The 22,321-nt window shown below is 37.6% G+C and overlaps 4 protein-coding genes across 4 annotated transcripts; 2 read left to right on the plus strand and 2 right to left on the minus strand.

Annotated features, from left to right (window-relative positions):
• Positions 1-1,577: 1,577 nt before the first annotated feature.
• LOC144433276 (proton-coupled folate transporter-like) lies at positions 1,578-5,777 on the minus strand. Its single transcript, XM_078121586.1, has 5 exons — positions 4,730-5,777; positions 3,758-3,889; positions 3,126-3,209; positions 2,653-2,809; positions 1,578-1,665 (listed from the first exon to the last, which is right to left on the minus strand). Exons 1-5 carry the CDS (start codon positions 5,775-5,777, stop codon positions 1,578-1,580), a joined length of 1,509 nt encoding a protein of 502 aa, XP_077977712.1.
• A 1,582-nt stretch (positions 5,778-7,359) lies between these two features.
• On the plus strand, positions 7,360-9,281 carry LOC144436640 (uncharacterized). Its single transcript, XM_078125478.1, has 3 exons — positions 7,360-7,388; positions 7,502-7,624; positions 8,618-9,281. The coding sequence occupies exons 2-3, from the start codon at positions 7,518-7,520 to the stop codon at positions 9,279-9,281; spliced, it is 771 nt and encodes a 256-aa protein (XP_077981604.1). The 5' UTR covers positions 7,360-7,388; positions 7,502-7,517.
• A 113-nt stretch (positions 9,282-9,394) lies between these two features.
• On the plus strand, positions 9,395-13,007 carry LOC144436632 (uncharacterized). Its single transcript, XM_078125465.1, has 2 exons — positions 9,395-11,312; positions 11,760-13,007. The coding sequence occupies exons 1-2, from the start codon at positions 9,395-9,397 to the stop codon at positions 11,843-11,845; spliced, it is 2,004 nt and encodes a 667-aa protein (XP_077981591.1). The 3' UTR covers positions 11,846-13,007.
• Positions 11,883-18,520, minus strand: LOC144433287 (proton-coupled folate transporter-like). Its single transcript, XM_078121597.1, has 5 exons — positions 17,455-18,520; positions 15,760-15,891; positions 14,396-14,479; positions 13,439-13,595; positions 11,883-12,009 (listed from the first exon to the last, which is right to left on the minus strand). The coding sequence occupies exons 1-5, from the start codon at positions 18,518-18,520 to the stop codon at positions 11,883-11,885; spliced, it is 1,566 nt and encodes a 521-aa protein (XP_077977723.1).
• Positions 18,521-22,321: the final 3,801 nt, after the last annotated feature.

Raw genomic sequence — 22,321 nt, forward strand, 5'->3', positions numbered from 1 at the left:
TGTTATAGGTGAACAATGATGACGAGATGAGAGGACAATACCTCGTACGAAAGCAACGTATTTGGTTCACACAATCACCATGCTTGTCTTTATTTACACAAAACGTTCAGAAAAAAGATCTACAGTAGAACATCTATTACATTTCTATTTTCATAACAAAGATATAAGTATTACTTATTGTCAAAACATTGCGTTTTAGTCATAGCCATTGAACTCAACTAAAATGAATATCATTTGATGAAACGAAATTATGGCACAGAATATTATGAACTGAGTTGTACATTTTGTTTGTGACATGTCATGTCATGTCGCATCAACTATTTGTCTTTCGTAAATAGATCACGGCAACGTGAACACTTCAATAAGAGCTGGAAACAATTACCGATAAACGACTTCACTTGTTATCTTGTCAACTACATGATAAATTATGAGAGAAATTTCATATAATGCTCATTACCCTTGGTACAGACCTATGACGGCACAACATCCAATACATCCCTTGACTCCCTATATATGCGTCTAGCAAGACATTATGGCATGAGAAAACTGACATATGTCAAGATGAAGACATGGGGATGACGTCATTACCATTATACTTGAATAGAATACCCCAACCTGTACAAAAATAATACAACTCACTACTAAAGATTAGTCTCCACGAGGTATTGTTCTTCGTTGCGACAATATCTTGGCAGAACTCACAACTCAAAAATATCTATCACTGTGTACATACATTTGTATATATGTGATGACGTAGGTTTGTTTGTTTTGAACAAGAGAAATAGCAAAGTCGTCGCTTACGATATTAACAAATTTAAGCCAAAATATAGAAATACAAAAATCGCCCACGCGTTTCTGATAAAAACATTGAGTGAACCCCCATTATTGTTATATAATTAATATATATATTATCATTATCAAAATTCTATTATATGTTCATCACGGATATTTAAAGTTAGTTTTCGTTTCTCCCCGATTTGGTGTAAAGGAAATTATACATACAATTTACAAATGTAAAAAACAGTTTTGCCGGTCATTTCTATTCTATCATGTTGGTCTACTAATGATCTATAAAGACAACGGTGTAGATGAAGCATCGTCGTCTGTATCGAGTTTATACAATAAGTAATGTCAATGAAGTGTCACGTTAAATTTGTATCAAAATAGTTAAAATCGGATCAGAATATACATAGACAAAATATTTTGAGATACACAGGTAAAGCTTACTAAGTAAAAATGTGAACCGCCCCCTAATTCCATGTATCTACAATACCACCTTCCTTGAGAACCGATTTGTAAAATCTGACTCCTATCTCATTCCCCGGTCCTCCCCTCCTGTAATTACTGAATGCGTCCTAAGCTTAAATACAAATATAAGATGAATGGTTTGCACTGCCGAGAAGAATCCGACATTGATTCAAATATTCACTTATAATATTTACAATACAAAAAGTAATTAGAGAAAGTTAGGCGCTGTAAATGTTATGGTAAATGCACATTCTTTCCTAACGATGTGCTGGGCCACCTGAGTCATTAGGGTGGGCTCTTGGACTGGACTCTTGAAGAGTGAAACTGTTTCATTGGTCTCCATCTTCTGTGTTCCTGTTTATGTCATCCAAAGGCATAAAGCGATTTTTCTTTCGACATTCTTGTATTTTGATGGAACTGAAAAATAAATGTAATAGTAAGAGAACTAAATGTTATGTTGGGTTGGGTTGGGTTGGGTTGGGTGTTGGGTGTTGGGTGTTGAATAGGACTAACGTGGTCATGGCAGTTTGTATGTGAGAACACTATTTCCGCCAAACCAGTATCCCTCAGAATGAACCCACACACAGTTTGCCAGTATTGGCTGCATTCACCTACATATCCATGATACATTCACCTCTACAACGATGTCTGTATTTACCTACACACCTTCATGTCACATCTTGGAGCATTGTACTATAATTCAAGAAATTCTGAGTCCTTTCCATTTACTGAAAGAGAAATAATCATGAACTCCAACCCTTCCTTTCATGGATCCATTCCAAGTCACACCATACGTCATGTCTATATAATAGTCTCAGACAGTATTACATTTTGCATGTTACTATTTCAATTTCAGATCTAAAATATTGTTTTGATATACATATACAAGTATACTGTTGTATCTACAGACATAATACTAAGATAATATAATACCCATGAAGGTCGTATGTGGTTTTTATTGTTCGTCTAACATTCGTCCTAAAAGAGCAGCGAGGGTAACGTTTCGGATGGCTACCGCGAGACAAGTAGTAGGGGAGAGAGTAGTACGTAGCTTGAGTGTGAAGAACTTTCGACTTTCTAGCTCTCCCTGGTTTTACTGCTGGGTTATATAAATAAACTATATCCCCTATTGTGAATTCGTGTTGCACAGCTCTCTTGTCATAGTGCTCTTTCATTCTTTCCTGTGCGACTTTCACTATCTTTAAACAGACCAGTCCGAAGGACCCTACACATTTTATCAAATGTCAGTGATTGTAACATTCACTATACTTATAAACAGCCACGGACAGTGAAAACATTTATTGAGTAATAAACACTACACTTTCAAGCATTTATTTGCAAAAAAAATTACAAATAAATTTATCAAACACATGCCTTCTCAAAGTGTATAAATATCATGGTTACCTTAGTAAGATGAGTGCTATCACGTAGCAGAATATATAGCAGAAGAATACCAAATTTGGCATAAAGTCAACAGTAGCAGCATAAATGGTATTGAACACAATCGGAGAGATACACTGTGTTATTCCCTGTATTGCTCCAAGAAAGGAAAATGCGACTCCTGTGAAAAAAATGATATTTGAAGACTGAGTGTATGGGGTGTTATGAGTACTACTGTTCATGGCCCTTACTAGTACTAGTATATAAACTACCGCTCGTTATTTTTACGATAATATACGATTGTCACTTTCCCAAATATAATGAGATTATTTGGAAGGAACGTTGAACCAATGCTATAAGAAAGTCTCTGGTACATGCTAATCAAACTAGTACGGACATACATATCTTATTTTTGACAATGGCACCGACCATTTACACATTGTCTTATGTGTATACACGATAACAAAGTGACACAGAAATCCATGCCAGAAACATACCTTGCTCACTCGATCCTACTAATTTTGATACACGGCTGCGAATGACTGGGTAACCAAGGCTTGCTAGAGCTCCAAAGACCGGGGCTGAAAAGATAATACAAAAGATTTATATTTCGAATAACGATACGAAAGCATTTCTTTAGTAATGAACTATTTGAATTTTTGAAGTCTCCGATCCAATCGTAATCAAATATCAATATAGAAGGCAAGAGATAAGCTTAGGTATGACAATCATTCACGTTTAAGTTACTGACATGTACATTTTGACGAAATTGTTGTATTAATTTATAAATAACGTCCTCCTCTACATTAAACCAAAAAATAATCTGGTCTACTCTTCGATCCAAAGGAACGTTTTCAATTGTCGATTATTTAAAATATGTGCGCATGAACAAAGGAAACGGGCTGTAATAGCTTTATGTAAATAATGATATGGAAAATTTGTTCAGCAATGTCGTTTATATTTTTGTAATTATCAGACACTGAGATAGAGATAATAACAAATGAGTATACAAGTGAATATGTACCAAAATACCAAAATTCACTTCAATTCAATTCAAATAATCCCTTTCGATTTATGAAAAAACAGTTGATTGTATTACTTCATTAATAAAGTCATAATTTATTCTTACCTATAAGCATGGAGACATAATTCTGTGCAAACGCCAAGACAACAAGATTTGCTACAGCCGACAGGTAAGCCAGTGCAGCAATACCAATGTCACCCAAACAAAACGACAGAAATTTTCCTCCGATCAGTAAACCTAGGGAAAAGAAACGGACACTACATTGAACTCGCAAATAGAAAGAAAATAGTTATTAGTTACAACTGTTTTGTGTGCTTCCTGACTCGTGTTACAATGTAAAATGTTAAACCCCCTGTAACTATTCTAGTATAATTTTGATTTTAGTGTTGATACAAAATGTAAATGTCTAGGATCTATTATATTCTGACGTTGTTAGCTAAGTTGATAGTCATAATGGGTTTCCTTGGTATACTTATCGTAAAATGGTATCATCGAATCATTTACACAATGACTAAATACCAAGTTTGAAATAGAAACTGATAGATATGTATGCTTTACCCTCTGCCTACAACTTATCTTTCAACATGCAGGAAACTTTATATATACATTACCTCCCCTTGACCAAACAAACAAAAACGTGTTGTGTTGTCTGTCTGTCTATCTGTCTGTCTGTCTGTCTGTCTGTCTGTCTGTCTGTCTGTCTGACTGACTGACTGACTGATTGACTGACTGACTGACAGACTCTGTGTGTGTGTGTGTGTGTGTGTGTGTCTGTGTCTGTGTCTGTGTCTGTGTCTGTGATAGTGTGTGTGTACGGGTTTCTTCTCATTGTTGTTGCAATACAGTTTTGTCATATACACTATAATACAGTGATGTAAGCTTATATTGTCTTGATTGTAGTGAGCTTACATTCTACGGTCACACAAACGTAACGATTCCTTTCGAGTAGTACATTCAACAAAGCCAGAAATGTGAAGGCCGAGAGCAACTCTTAAAATTTGAACTTTGGAATTCAAACTTTTAAAAAACTTACGACTGAATTTTGAAGAACTCTCTTGGTCTTCGTGCAAAACTTACCTAGACCATTCGATGTAAATGCAATAGTTTGGAAATATCCGATGTATACAGAGTCGAAACAAAACGGGGGAACCATAACATATAGTGAAAGTAAATTGAACAAGGAAGTGTCAACCAATGATGCCACGAAGATCACCAGGGTTGAAACCACCAACTGGTACAGGTCATCACCACGTTTGCTAGAAAACATTCGAGTCATGCCTTTGTACTGGTCACGAATAATTCGCGATGTGTCAACTTTTTCACGGACGCCAGTTTCTTTGACCCAAACACAAATATACAAAACCACAAAAACCGACATTCCAAATGTGAACCAGATCGGAGGTACAAAGCCGTTTGTCCTTATCCAGTATCCGACAGCAAGCTGCGAAATGCAGCCTGAAATATATGCAAAGAATTCCAGAATCACCAAACGTACAGTGCGTTGTTCTTTTGTTGTGATGTCAGCGATATATGCATTGCTGATGGCTATGACGGAGAAGTAATTCCCCGACAATCCGAGAGCAATTTCACCGATGAAGAAATACTCAAAACGAAGCTTGAGAACAATAATAGCTAGAGTGACTGCAACATACGCTACACATCCCATCGACGGTATCAACAAAGCCATCTTTCTCCCTCCACCATTCTCGCTGAAAAAGCCAATAAACGTCGTAGCAAACAACGAAAGAATGGAGGACACAGAGCTGAGAGATAATAACCAATAGGCAGAAATTGATTGTGCTTTTTGTCCTAATATATAATTTGGATCACTTAGGTTAACACTGCAACCACCGTACACAGTAGAGCCGTTTTCCAACCACTTTATCCACCCGGTGCCTGTGTAGTTGAGTGAAACAGCAACTGTGTGATCTATGTATTGTATACGAATGGTTGAGATGATCATATAGACGAAGATCGTGAAAAAAACGACTGGTTCGACGGTGATTGTACGACGAAGTCGAATCAACATCGTCGACAGGCGCGACTTTGGGTTTGGTGTATCTCCAGTTGGTATCAGCTTTACATGACTTTCAACAGGTTCACAACTGTCTTGAGAAGTAGGCATTTCGGAGCGTTTCACGACAGGCATTATATATGGAAGAAGTCTGTCAAGACAGGAGTCTGTGGTCAGAAATTATCAACGACATCCATTTACACTTTCACTGTTCTGGTTTGAAGGTTGCTTGTAGTCAGCTGATGTGGATGTTATATAACATATTATACAAACACTGATTATATCACATAAAGAAAAAATGTTTGTGTGACGGTTTTGTTACTAGTATGAACCATGAAAGTATATATGCAAAGTAATTGTAAAGTCGTAGGTATGCCGTTGGAACAAAATATGACATACATTAAACAAACAAACAAACACACACACACACACACACACACACATACATACATACATACATACATACATACATACATACATACATACATACATACATACATACATACATACATACATACATGTATGTATGCATGCTTGCATGTATACATGCATGCACGCACGCACACACACAAACACACACACAAACAAACAAACACACACATACATACACACACACACGGACAGACAAACACCCCCTACACATACACGAGAGTTAATATGCGCATGCGAACGTATAAATATACGATCCATGTCCATTTTTCAAAGTGGTTCAAAGTATGTATATTATACATTGCGGGTACAGATTTGCCAAATGATTACGTCATCCGAAGTAAATATAATCGATTTTTTGAATACCTGAAGCATCGCTGTTAGAGTATTCCGTCAGAAAATTTAACGTCTCATTTTAGGAGTACACGTGTAAAACTAATTAAAAACATTTAGAGTGAATATGACAGTGTCACAGGATCGATGAAAAGCTGGTGATTGCAAGAAAAAAGAAGTCGGAAAAAGCTGTACATGTTAATTTACGTCGGTTTAGTTTAAAGATGATATAAAGGAGTCTTCAGTAATTACAAGAAAGGAGGCCCAAGGGACATCAGCACACTAAAATACAATTTACTCGACCAAGAACTATGATTTAACGTATAACGACTATAGTTCAGTTGTCGTAATATATGGGTTAGGATTGTTATATTTGATTTATATATGTAATTCTATGCATCCGTGTCTCTTGGAATTAAATGCTCTTTCATTTAACTGTGGCAGAGACCCTCCGCCCTGGTTGAGGCTCTATGATTATAGCAAGATAGTGTGAAAATATTGGAGTTCAGGGATAGGGAGGCCCACAGCCTGTTGGGAAAAAATTGCTGTTTTGAAGATTTTGGAACCTTCATAAATCGTAAAGCAATCAAATATAACTTGTTATTTTCAATTATTTAATAAATATGAGTAGTTGTGTTTAAGAAAAAGTGGTATAAAGGCATTTGTGGCCGTCCTGATCGTATCTTTTGAAGTTTGAAATTGAAAGAAATTGCAATCGTTCGCGCGTTTTGTGTGTGTGGTTGGTTGGTTCAATGGTCGCGAGAGACAGCCCCCAACGGCGACTTTTGGAGAGTCTTTAAATACGCCGTTTTCCATTGGTTCTTTAACCCCCTTTGTGCGAAGATAACGAATAGAAATCGACGAATCAGAAGGCTTGTTTGAAAAGAATTCGACTCCAAGTTTCGTTATTGGCCTGTTCTTATGAGCGACGAGGGATTTTAACTGACGAGCCTTGCTGCTGTAAGTATGGCTTTTTTTCACAATTAATAGTTTCGACGTTTTGAAAAATTTGACAAATTAACCCCGATGTTTTGATTATGTATTTATCACTCTATGTTTCTGCCAAATTTCAGGGTGATCTGATGAAAAATGTTTTCGCGCATCGAATTTCTCGATGCCACGGTGACGGAGCCAGCCAAAACATGGCGGAGGTTGCCAAGTATGTCCCTGCTTCAGCGTGGCTTCAATCCCCTGACGTAAGTATTGTGTACTCTACTTCTTTTGAATTTTTGGCTTCATTTTCCTTCATTTTATACTAATGACTACCTTTTTCATCGATCGATGCCAAGTTATCCGACAAATGATAGCGAGCACAACACCAATTTTACACGGGAAATTCACTTCCGGGTTTTTCGAACCAGCTGATTTCTTTACATGGTCGGTAATGACAGTTGTGTATTTTTGTCACATTTTCGCCCCGTTTTTGTCGGCGTACAAGATATATCGTCAGAATAATTATTGAATAATGCTCTCTACACTCAATTTCCCAGGTAATGCATATTACTATTTCAAGTTTCAACAAACCATACATACAATGTATGAACAAACTATACATATATAGTTTGTTGCATATTTTGTGTAAGTTTTTATTTATTATTGTGGTGATACTGGTAATGGAACTTTTGTGCCATGTCTGCTGTGCTGTGCTTTGCGCTCCTATGCTTTACTTTGCTTTACATACTAAATAATAAACAATGCAGTAACCTAAGCTTTTAGAAGTAATATGTTTGTCTAGAATTAAATGCATGTCTAGTGTTTAAAATGTATGTTGAATAACCAATACTCACTCTTGGTACTGCCTTAACTGAACTTAATAATTTGCACAAATTTATTGTATGTTTTATATGTGGAATGCACTATGATAATAACTGACTTGTTTTGATGGGTTTTGCTCTGCACACAATTTGAAGTTCAAAGCTTTCTTGATGGTCAAAACTTTGTTTCGTAGTGATTAATCATAAATTAGCAAATGAAAATAATTGATGTATCTTTCATGATGTCTCTGTTTCAGGTATATTTCTAATCGAAAATCTACAAATCAGAAAGTGGAAAATATGAGTCGTATTTCACATTGCAACTGCTTAGATTAGACGTTAATTGTTTTTAAGAAATTGTGATTTTAAATTCAAACATATCAACAGAAAGTTATTCTAATTGTTTTGTTTTTCTTTTGTTTTTTGCCATTGTAGATCTTGTTTAGTGGAACAGTGTACCAATGGGTCACACAAGGCATTGACCAACAAGGAATTCCTTGAACTACACTTCACAAGTCATAAGTTTGGGTCGTCGTTTGGTTGCAGTCCTTCCAGGCTCCTTCTCACCTGGTTGCATAGGTTTTGCGCAATTGACACAGACAAGAGGACAGAGACACAACTTCGTATGAAGTGTAAAAAAGTGGAGACTAACTACAACAACCTCATCAGAAAGATTCAGAAAAACAGACATAGAAATAGTGCATCAGCTTTTCATACTAAATTACACTCGTACCTTGAGCAGTCCTTCACATGGAATTCTCCTGTTCTAGCTAACCAGTCTGATACTGTAGATGTTTTACACGAGTCTGAACTGATAGCAGTACAAGGTGGATCATACTTACCCCCTACTCTGCCAACATATGATGATGTGGTCGGAATGGATCGTATGGATGCTCCACTGCCTCCGACTTATGATGAAGTAATGCTACCAAGTACTAGTACTTACCACGATGTCTCCAATACTAGTCATCTGTACTTGCGAAGTGGAACTAAATACTCAATGTCACCGAATAAAGCAAAACTAAGAGAAGATAAAAGAAAAGCTGATGCAGAAGTTGCAAGGGTGAAAAGAAAGCTGCAGGTAGTCACTGCTGAATGAAGGAAATACCATGACATGATTGGTGTAAGAATGAGAAATATTCTACAAGAAAAAGATGATGCTCTAGAGACAGTTAAAAACATGAAGGAAGTTACCAAGCAGGCAGTCCAAGAATGTGTTTCAATGGAAAACATGCAAAAGAAATGGGAACACTATCTATAGAAAGGGACAACTACAAAGAAGAAGCTGCAAAATGGAAAGATGCAACAATGTCACTAATAGACGAAACAATTCACTGTGTAACAGACAATCGAAGAGTGAAGAGATGTGAAAGACAGCTTAAAGAAGTCGAAAATGAAAAGAAGAAGTTAAAGGTACAGCTCTCACAAAAAGAGAAAGAAACAACAACTCTGAAGCAACGGATCAAAGAAGCAGAAGAGAACATCGAAATGGATCGAGAAGCAGCTACAGTTTTCTTTGATGGTATTGTGAATGAGTTGAAGGAGCAACTGAAGGAGCGCGTGGAGAAAGAGAAAGAGCTAGAGGAAAGAATACAATGCCTAACATCCTTGGAAACCAAAGAGAAAGGTGGTCTCTATAAGACTGAAATACGCCTTGTGTACTATCATCTTTTAACTTTAGGTGTCAGTGCCAACCAGGTAGAATCAGTAATAAGAACGGTACTAGCACATCTTTCCCCGGTCGATGACAAAGCTATACAACTACCAAAGAGGTCAACTGCTCAGCGCATGAAAACTGAAGCTGGACAGCTGGCCACATTAAGAGGACTGGTAGAGTGGTCACAAAGAGAAGAAAAAGATGTGGCCTACCTGACTGACAAAACCACCAAGGGCCAACTTGAATGGCTTACACACAAAGTTGTCTTATCTCCTAGTGGTGAAGAGAGAGCTACAGGGTCCCGTACTGTGTTTACTCTGGGTCTTAGACCCATCGCTGGGGGAACAGCTGCAGATGCAGCAGAAGACCTTCAAAATTTACTTTGTGAACTTCAGAGACTTGGACAAGAGATGAATTTAGAACATGTAGAAGAAACATATAATGTCATAAACTTCAAAACTCGCATGTCTGATAGAGCGGCCACTGAAGGAAAAATGACAAAGCTACTGTGTGAAATGAAGACAAGAGAACTAGAACGACTATTACCAACATGGAATGAAATGACACAAGAGGAAAAGAATGAAAAAATTAGAATACATGCATTTACATGTGGAGCACATAAGCTCACTAACATGGCTGAAGCTATGAACAAAGCTGCTGTAAAATACTTGTATGAAAATGATGAAATTGCCAGTAATAACAGAAGAATGATAGGTGCTAAAAAGCACATATATGAGTGTGATAAACTGCTTTGTGAAAATTCAAAAAAGGAATATGCAAAAGGGAAGGATTTTAAAGGATTTTGTTTGTCAAGGGACATACATGTTAAATCTGGATCTCAACTTTTTAAACCTATAGTGGGATCAAGATACTTGATATACTTCCACAATAGCCTCCCCACCTATGTGGGGAGACAATTCATTCAACTGTTTCTTGTCGATCACTGTGATTCTAAAGGTCACTGGAACAAACTTGAGGCAAGTGTGTATGATGGATACAATGACCTTCGTATCACAGCAGAGGAAAGAGCTTATGCAGTACTGTATTATGAAGTATGTCTACCTTTGATGGTTAAAACAAAATCCGTAAATCAGATATTGGAGATGAATGAAGTATATGAAATGACTGTCAATAAACTGAAAGAGTGGAGTGATGATCCTGAGGGTCTGTTTGAAGGGAGTGAGAAACTGTGGCCAGACTGTAGAAGAAATGACGCACACAAACAATACATATTAGAAGTTAGACGACCAGATGAAACAGATGACATGGTAAGGGAGATTTTGAAAGTGTGCTGTGCTGCTGGAGCTGAGAAATTAACACAACGTGCTCGTGAACATTTACCTGGGGGAGAGTTTGTTGAACCAACCGAACAACAGATTCATGCTGCTGGTCTTCTTATGGGGGCAACGAATGATCAGTGTGAAAGTGATTTTGGTCTTCTAGACCAAATGGGTAAACTTCTAGACCAAATGGGTAAAGTAACTGATATTTTAGACCCTTTTAATTCTTATGGCTGGGGTCATTTTTAATTAATTTGATAAAATCCACTTTTTGGTAATAATACATTTTACTTTGAAACCATTTGAGTGGTAATATTTTAATTTTGCTCTCTCCCAGTGTTATTGTCTGTCATTTTATCATGAAAATAATTGCTTGGGGTCATTTTTTAAATTAATATTTGACCCTAAAATTGACAACTTGTCATGTTCTGCACATTTCAGATTTTTGCAGAAATTGTGCAAATCTTCTTTTTCAGATCAGTGTTTCATTCATTTATCAATGTGTGAGAGCTTTGAAATTTTTGCTGTTGTTTGTATGTAGTACAATCATTGCAAAAATGAAGGGACCATGTCAGTAACCTTCAATATATTTTGATTAGGTCAACTCAGATATGGCATTTTGTCTTTTGTTTCACACTAGCCATGGGCCTCCCTATCAGGAGAGAAGCTGAATATCGAACCAACGAGCTTATTGTTGGTACATGGTCTACGATTTCGAACAGCTAAACACGACGGCGACATCTCCTGCATCTTGCGATCTTTTTCATTCCCCAATCAAAGGATCATCCCTCGCCAATACTGGGTAGTGGTCTTCATCCTCCTCTTTGTCAACGTTGTCATCTAATGGTACAAAGCGATTTTTCTTCCGACATTCTCGTATTTTGATGGAACTGAAAATTAAAATATGTGATGGAGATTACTTGTCAAATTTTCTGGGTTTGGGAACATATCACGGTGGAGATGAGGATGTGTAAGCAGCTGTCATTGTATATTCTATTTTACATGCTACTTTTAGAATTGGTTTTATCCCTAGAAACATATGCAACAGACGATTACTCAAAACATTGTATCAATACTGTGGCGGGGGCCAATGACATCTCCCAGGAATCTGACGAATTCTGATTATAATAGGTAAAAACGATCGCTTATCCTTTTATTATCAAACCACATCTTTAGATTTGTCGTGAATACAAGGAAATAATAGATGCACTCATATCAGTAAATACCTACACTGATGAATCCAATCAACTTACCAGTTAGAAATAGGGAGCATTCAGTATTTACAAGGGGGAGGGCCGGAGGAAATCACACATGGTCTGTTAAGAAAAACATGACCCCCCCCCCCCATTCATTCATGAACGAGCCTACTACCAAATTATCAATTAATGTTTAGCTTTTTACAATTATTAATACAATTTTGATGATAATTTACAATATAGAGTGACTTTAATATCGAACCATGGCTGTTCGGACATCAAATATGATTTTCTCACTGCTACTCTACACTTTATCATGTATGTACCTTCAAACCAATCGGTGATCATATTTTAACAACAACGTTCACGGACAGTGAGTGATAAGGTGAGATGGTACACTCAACAAAATGCATCGTTTTATAAACAATTTCTTACAATATATGTATTTTTATTTTTGTATTTAGACATGTAAAGTACTTGTTGAGTGCTCATCTCACGTTTACATCTCAAAACACACAAAACAAATTGACAATAGTTGAATATTCATTTTGGTCACAAAACTACGTATTGTAAAATGTGACCCTCCCCCAAATATTGTAATGCAAAATATGACCCTCCCCTAAGAACAGGTTTGTAAAATGTGACCCACCCCCGATTCCCCCCCCCCTTGTAAATACTGAAGGCTCCCTTAGTAAAATGTAAACTCCATTATTTTCCGTAATTTGTAAACTGTTTTTTTCATAGTATTAAAATGTTAAAATTGAAATTTTCTCTTCTTGATTTTGTAAATCAACAAAAACTTTTGTTTCCTGTAATTTGTGCCGTTTACCCCCTTTGCCCACCCTCCATGGATGACAGTAAACTATGTGTTCAATGGAATATTTCTGTCAGTGTTAATTTGATGGTCTGAGTGTTAACACTGATTGTGTTAATCTACATAACCACAGTCCCAGAAGAACTGCCATACATCTGTAGATAGGGACGAGGTCTTTAGAATATCTAGTATTTGACGAGTTCAGCTACTATGTGGAGTTTGGAAAGTTTAACGGGAAAGCTTATCAAAATACACGCCTTCTCAAGATTGTACAAAATACATTGTAAACAAATACAACATTGTTTTTACCATATCAAGGCGAGTACTACCACGTAGCAGAATATATAGCAGAAGAATACCAAATTCGGCATAAAATCAACAGTAGCAGCATAAATGGTATTGAACACAATCGGAGAGATACACTGTGCTATCCCCTGCATTGCTTCGACGAAGGAAAATGCCACACCTGTAAACGAAAAGAACTAAAATACTAACATTCCCCACTATTTTTCTTCGCTCAGCCATGGAAAATACAAGTGACCTAAGGGGGCCTTGCGATTCATAGTGACATAACTCTTAGATCATGAGTATTTGCATTGCATTCTCGCGGAGGTGGTGAGGCGGAGGAAGGGGAGGAGGCATGAGGAGGAGGCCGAGGAGGAGAAAGAATAGGAGGGAGAGGAGGAGGAAGAGGAGGAAGAAGAAGAGGAGGAGGAGGAGAAAGAATAGGAGGAGGAGGAGGAGGAGGAGAAAGAATAGGAGGAGAAGGAGGAGGAAGAGGAGGAGGAGGAGGAGAAAGAGAAAGAGAAAGAGAACCAACCTGTGTGAAAGCAGGACTACGCTTTGTCGTGATGTACAATGACTAGGGTATTAATTCCATGTTTGTTGGGTTTGAAAGAAAATGGCAAAAATCATATACATTCTATGATGTACAAGAAATAGCTAGGGGCTACAAGTCTTAGGAAGGATAGCTGCGTCACATCGATACAAATAATCACATATGCATGGTTGACTTTACTAGTACATTTTTTGTAAAAGGCCGAGTAGTGAGAACATTATCGCTCATCACCAGTGGTGGCTTACGGCACTACACGACATGGTGTATCTTGAAACTAAAGACTTTGATAACGATTTTCTATTGCTAGAGTCAAACATTTCCAATGGGTTGTGTTTCTCTTTGATTGGCATGCTAACGTCATCCAAAGCTACGTTCACCGAAGCAAACTTTCGTAAAGTCAAAATAAAAACAACCAATGACACACGTACCTTGTTCATTTTCCCCAACCAATTTTGATATTCGACTTTTGATCATTGGAGCGTTAAGGCTTCCTAGACCTCCAACGGCTTGGGCTGTAAAAATGACCCCAAAAAATCAGTTTTCAGTAACTCTTCGGTATTATTATTTTTTAAACTCTGCTTGTAGAGTTGGATGTTTCATTGATTCCTGTGCTCGAGTGGGAGCGAAATGCATGGATATTAATAAACAATGCGTAATATTGTTTTCCTTCTATCTAGAAATGAAATGGTCTGTAAGATACGACGTGGCTCTATTATCAGAAGTCAGTTCAAAAGAGAACCCAGAAGAAGGCTGAACGACATTTACCTTTCATTCTGAGTGTCTTTAAGAGTGTCTTTAAACAAATGAATACTTGAGAGGGTGTAAGCCATACAAACTAAGCAATATGTGAGCAATTTATGAGTGAAATTCGTACGTACTTATTATTCAACGAAATAATAAAAAAGGCAAAAAAAACCCACCAACTTCACAGAGGTAAAGAGGCTTGAGATAATTTGGGTTGGGTGAAGAGTTATAGAAGTCAGAACAGAAATATCACATAACACTTAAAATTTGAGAGTCCAAATGAATTATGTAGTATTATCTTCATTATAATATATAATAATCCAATGTAAAAAAAATCCACAAGTGAGAGGGGGAAACGGACAGTATTTCAGTGGCAAAACTTATATTTTCAGCCGTTGATGTGTGGAGAAAGGAAGTGTATTCGCAATGCGGGCGTCATTTGAGCGTTATTGAAGTTAGAAGAAAAATTCCATTGGTGTTTTTGTTCGGGCGAATAATGACGAATATCCACTGAATGATGGGGGGGGGGGGCAGTGGAGAGTATGAAAAAATGAGGAGACTGAGGAAAAGAAACACGTACGCAGATATTTTAGGGAGTGGGCAGTGAACATGTGGATCATCAGAGGACGGTTTGTCGTTAAATATTCCAGTGGGGGGACACATATGAAGAGCGTTCACTTTCCTCTTTAATCGTCAATATAACTCAATTAAAAAAAACAGGGCAAATAGTTGTAGCAACACTGAACACTTTATATATCATTGTTTAAAAGTTTTCATCCACATGAAGATCCATCCCTGTTTTCGCCTTTGCAATATACACTGCAATTTTACAGTTCTTATGGACAGTATCTAAAATGTTATCTTTTTTCGCTCTCTCGGAATGACTTCAGATACATCTGTAATGGACTCGTTGGCTGCACCTGAAACAGACCAATCGTCAAAGTGTTTCAGGGCTTATCAAGTTTGTAATCTAAACACCCAAGGTATACCATATGTACTGATTGAATACTCTTAGAATAAGTGTACATTGAGTGTCACCTATACGTACCTATCAGTATTAGGGTCGGACTCTGTGCAAATGCTGTTGTCATGAGAGATGCTATGTACGACAGAAAACTTAGCATAGCAATACTAACATCACCCATGCAGAATGATAACAACTTGCCTCCAATCAGTAGACCTGGTAAAAAAACGAAAAGACCTACAAATTACGAATTGAAACAAATCTTCGTAGAAAACTCAGGCTTGAAATCACACAGATGCGTACAACAGTCAGTTGCACGTAATTGTGTCGAATTTGCCATGTGACACCATTCTGCAGTGTGAACAATAGTCTGATTACAAATCTCGGACTCACCATTTCTATCCCGCTAAAAGATATACATGTCCGTGTAATGATGATTTGATACGCATATCGTCATGAAAGACATCGATATTGTTATTTTCAATAATCTTGGTGAGATATGCAGCAACTTATGATCTCACAGTCACCATTTCTTACAGAACAATTTACTTGTTAGTATTGTTCGCTACCATTACTCAAAGCCATTTGTGATTTAACAACTTTTTGTCTACACCAGTGTCGCTGTATTTCTACTTCTTAGTATTTGGTCACTCAAATTTGTCAATATCATTGGTTATGTACATGTACCTGATCTCTAATACAATGAGTAACACTGAAGTAAATCAATTTCTCTATATGCTACACTCATTTATAGGATTCATATCAAGTGCAAAAGTATACTATTTCGGGGTATTTACAAGCCTAGCAAGTGGCATTTCTAATGGATCAATTAACAAATGAAACACTTATACTTTTACATTTGATATGAATGTTATAAATGATTGTGGTATATACAGAAAATGTACAACACCTCCACTGTTGCATAAAACCGTTCCAACCAAAAGGTAACAACATCACAGTGACATTAATTTAGATACATGTACATAGCCAACATTTATTGCATTGACAAACAGTTGTATTTTGAACTCCGAGATCTATGATTGTTTCATTGGTTGGCTTAACATCAATTAACTTGGATATGTGATATTGGTGTCAAAAAGTTACTACTTCAACTTGTATATGTTGCATTTGTATACAAGCTATATATATAAAATCTACATTGAAATTGCAATGTCTATGCCATTGTACCACAGGCACTCGAATCAATGTGTATGATTTAAAAAAAGATATGTATGTAAATTTACATACATATTTTTTTTAAATCATACACATTGGTTCGAGTGCCTGTCCTCTTAGGGGTTGGCCGATGTTTGTCCTCTTAGGGGTTGGCCGATGTTTGAGGGCGCCCAGTCACGGCGTACCTTACAGACTACTGTAGTAATATGATAAGACGGTTTTAAACCAAAGGTCAATGACCTCTTGTTGCGAGAAGGCGAGATAATAATTGACCAATAGCTGTGACAAAGATAGATTTGTATAAGAATGTTCAAATAGTGTATTTTTGGCAAACATTGACAGACAAGCAAAGCATCTTTCTATGTCTATCTTTAAAAAGAATATGTTTTGGAAATATTGGTGGAATATTGTATGGAAATATGTCGTAGATACAACAGTGAGTCTAAAATGAGTCTCACTTTAATAGCTCAATTTATATCAAAAGGTATATTGAACAAACATGCTATTTGCATTTCGTTTGGTGTTCGGAGATTGTTTTATTGATATGCCAGTTACATTGTAAAATCTTTGCAAATACAAGTCTGTTCGGGTGAAAATACCTACCTAATGCGTTCGATACGTATATCACAGCTAGGAAATATCCAATGAACACAGAGTCTAAACAAAACGGAGGTGCTATAACATAAAGCAAAAGGAGGGTTGGTAGAGAAGTGTACACGAGCGCTGTCATTAACAGGGCCAGGCATAATATGACCAACTGATAAAATTCATCACCATACTTGCTAGAAAACAATCGAATGATTTCCTTGTACTGGTTACGAAAGACACTTTTTATGTCATACAGTTGTCGCAGGCGAGTCTCTTTTACCCAAATAGAAATAAACAAAACTAGGAACGCCGAGATAGCAGAGGCAAACCAGATAGGACTCGCAAAACCGTGCTCCCTTAACCAATACCCAACGCCAACTTGCGAAGTGCATCCTGCTAAAAAGGCAAAGACTTCGAGGATCACCAGACGGGCGGTACGCTGTTCCTTGGTCGTTATGTCAGCGATTACGGCATAGCTAATCGCTACGGTGGCGAAGTAATTCCCAGTCAGTCCACGAATAACTTCACTAATGAAGAAATATTCCAAGGGTAGCTCTAGAGTGACCACTAGAAGTATGCTTACAACATACAGTACATATCCCGTCGTAGATATTAACATCGGTATTTTTCTCCCTCCACCATTCTCGCTGAAAGAGCCAATAAATGATGTGGAAAACAAGGAAAGAATGGAGGACACCAAATCGAGGGATAACAACCAGTAGGACGAACTAGCCTGAACTTTTTGTCCCAATATATAATTTGGATCACTCTTATTCACGGTACAATCCCCATAGGCTGAACCATTTGCCTGGCCTTGACCAGGTCCGCTGTAGTTGAAGGACACTGAAACACTGTGGGTAACAAACTGTACACGAACGGTGCTTATGATTGTAACAACTAACAGTGCGAAAAAAATAACTGGTTCAACGGTGACTGTCTGACGAAGTCGGCTCAACGGTGTGCACTGGTCTGTACTCGTATCAACAGCTGGTACATGTATTGAATCAACATCATTAGCGACAGATATGTAACTATTTGAAGAAACTGCTTTTTCCAAGCGCTTACATTTAGTCACTGGCATCCTGTTAAAGTGCTGTTCACAATGAAGACTAAAACCCATCAAACAACCTTGACTTAATCTGATTAAAATCTGATGTTGTGAAAGCAGCTAGATCATTTATTAGCACATTTAACTGATAAGGTTCAGTAGTGCTATAGGCATGGTGAGGTGTCTGTCCGTCCGTCTGTCTGTATATGTGTGTGTGTGTGTGTGTGTCTGTCTGTCTGTCTGTCTGTCTGTCTGTCTGTCTGTCTCTCTCTCTCTGTGTGTATGTGTGTCTGTGTGTGTGTGCGTGTGTGTGTGTTATTCTGCACATTTAGTTCAAAACATTTTTGACACAATTAGCCCTAGCAACCATGACCACGCCCTTAGCAACAACTAAATGCTAAAATAACATCATCTGATAGGCAAGTCAGTAAACATTGAAAAAATGTATGCAAATATCGCTAGCAACCACAACTACGCCAATAGCAACAGCCAAACAATGGTGTATTTCACAAAGATAACAACAGGGATTCTTAGACAAGTGAACAAAATATTCAAAAATTGTATGCAAATATACCTAGCAACAAGAATATGTCCATAGCAACAGCAATGTGATGATGGTATTGCAAAGATGACATTAGGGATTCATAGACAAGTGAATGAAGATTCAAAAAATGTATGCAAATATGTCTAGCAACATGACCACGCCCATAGCAACAGCCAAATGATCGCATATATTGCAAAGATAACAACAGGGCTGAATAGACAACTGGATAATCATTCAGCAAATGAACACCTTCACCTAGCATGGATCAGCATGTGGATAAACATTTATAAAAACTGTACTGTTGTGCTACAACGCTATTGGTGTTATTTCTACCTCTATTTCCATCGTGTTGTGACATTTGTTTTGTTCCGGGTGATCGTCGTGGGATGGCGGCGATCATCCCGAACAAAACAAGTGTCACAACACGATGGAAATACAGGTAAATACAGACATCTAGCCGCTTTCACATCAGATTTTAATTAGATTACATGTAAATTCAACTGGTGATAAGCATCTAAAGCCTTATCATTTCGCTCACAAATCTTGCTCATTGTTTTCATAAAGGCTTGGAAAGAGGGCAAAGTTAAAGTTTAACTGGTTTCAAATCGAGGGGAAGTGCCGGCTTTGGGTCTACAAGGCAATTTGCATACATGCTCTTTTCAGCCTATCATCCCCTCCAATTTTTGGAATTTACATAAGTAAACATTGCGTTAAATCTCAAGCCGCTTACAAGTTAGCGTCACTCAGCATTTTCCCTTGCAAGCAACTACAGCCGCCGCCAGCTTTCACAGCTTTTCCTTCGAAAATTGCCTACTTTGTCCTGCTTCGGACGGTTCAGTTTGCCAGCTCTGTCTTACCGTAGCTGAGTATCCCTGTGTTCTACCTCACGATACTACTGGTGCATGAGACGTCGCCAAACCTGAAGAATCTTCCGTCATTTCTTCACTTCCTGATCCTACAGTCGTATTTACGATGACTATGTAGATGCGACACCGGAATTGTTTTCGAGCGGCCAAACTGCAATGGACCCAGAGATTACGATCGATGTGCAACAGTGGGCGGCTGATCACGATATTAGTTCCTTCACTCTGGTAAAATTAGCCTCGGCTGGTTTCACCAGTATTGAGTATTGTTTGACTTGTTTGGTGGCAAACCTTCCCCTCCCCGCAAGTATTATTGCACCATCTCTCAATTCTCCCATTCACATCTCCCAATCCCATCCTAAATCTTCAACTCCTAAACCCACCCACACCCCAGTCTATCTCCACCCTCTTTCCATCCTTACTCAAATCAGGAATCAGGGGAACAGCTGTGTCTGGGGGTGCCTTCGGAGGTCACTTAGGTGCGGAAAGTTTCTGATAGTTGTATGTTTGTGCATAGATCTTGAAGGGGACACCTCCTTCATCTATGGTTTGTATCAACTGTGCACGCGTTTCACCCATCAAATTGCAATTGAAATTGTAAATCTTAAAATTTATTTGAAATCTCTTCAAGGAGAACTGCACACCTAGAAATAAAGGTATGTTCATAAACTTTGGATTCTGGAGAGTCAATTCATGAATTCACATCACATAAATTCCGTGCGATTACCAAAACTGTATTTTGCCTTCATTGTGTTCATACTGGTACACTGTTGCTTCATGGGACTTAGATATGTATAAGTTGAACAGTGGACATTACAGTGGATTTCCCCAGACCGAGTCAAAGTTATTAAATGAACTATCAAGATCAGTGAGCCTGATCACAAGGTTTCATATTGAGATAGACACCAAAAAGATGACATACACACATCATTTACACAGTGGGCCCTTTATTTAGTTAATGATATACGAACAGTAACAGCATGCACACTACTACACAAGGTATAATCTTTGAAGTTCAAACAAAATCCATGGTCAGCAGCCAATGAAAGTTCAACTTGGTAGAATACTCTATTCCCATAGTACATGTGTACCAAAAAATACAGTCAACGTAATGAAGCAGTTTTCCTGCATATTTTTTTCTTCAATTTTAGGACTTTCCATAGAGACTCTGTATGTGAGTATGTGTTTAAACTTTAACAGATTCTATCAACTTTCACTGGCTGCTGAAATGGAATTTGTTTGAACTTCAACAGATCAAGCTCACTGATCTTGACAATTCATTTAATAGCTTTGACTCAGTCTGGGGAACTCCACTGTAATATTGTATGGTCTATGATCTGCACCATATGGTACCTTGTCACCTAAAAACTTTAAGGATACTAGGGAATAGTCGATTGTTTGATTGGGTGATCAAGTCTGAAATTACAAAGAAATGATGAATATATATCTCATAACTTGTTGGACGTAAATAAAGGACTGGAATTTCAAAACCTCCCATTTCTTTGGATGGATCATGTATAATGTTTTAAAAAACACATATGTGCATATGATCGCAAGCACTAAACGAGCACACCGGTGTGTAGCGCCATCACACGTCAGTTTTATTTGTGATTCATGGAATATATGGCCTGGTTGTTCACTCGTCATGATCATCACCTATGTATATAGTCATTCAATCTTGTAAGCCCCCTCTGGAAGGGGTGTTATAACAATGGATTCCGCCCGTCTGTCTGTACGTTATACACCAGGCCATTTCCCTGATATGCAATATTTAACTTCATTGAAACTTGATACAAAGGTGACATATCATATGGGACATATACACGCCACTGTTCCAACGCATGCAAAGTTAACCGAATGACGGCTATACTTGTGGTCAAAAATCCCGATTTACTACATAACTCAAAGAATATAATACACAGAGCCTCGTATCGCCATATTATCAAGTGCAAATTATCTTTTAAGACCTTGACATTGCCCTTCAAGGTCAATTATCACAACCAAGGTAATTATTGCACATTCCTATGTGGCCAATTTCTGTTAAATCTCGTGTTCGGGTAATACAGAACAAGGGAAATATACAAGTGTTACTTTTGGTGCCCATATAACTCTTTACTGAATGGCAGTCATATTGCTGGAATAAAATCATGATTTATTGCATGACTCAAAAATTGTAATACTGTACATAAAGACCCTATTCATGTGTCTACCTCAATATTATTAACTGCAAGCTTTCTTTTAAGATTTTGACTGTTGACCTTGACCCTCAGGGTTATAATATCGAAATCAACATATTTCTTGCAATGCCAATTGCACAAACTTTGTGGTATTAACTGTGGGCATTCCTTTCCTTATCTTGGGCACATTTGATACAGAAGAAGGGAAATACACATATACATTAATTTTGGTGCCCATGTTACTTTGTAG

Source organism: Glandiceps talaboti, chromosome 1, assembly GCF_964340395.1.
Source record: "Glandiceps talaboti chromosome 1, keGlaTala1.1, whole genome shotgun sequence".
Lineage (NCBI taxonomy): Eukaryota > Metazoa > Hemichordata > Enteropneusta > Spengelidae > Glandiceps > Glandiceps talaboti.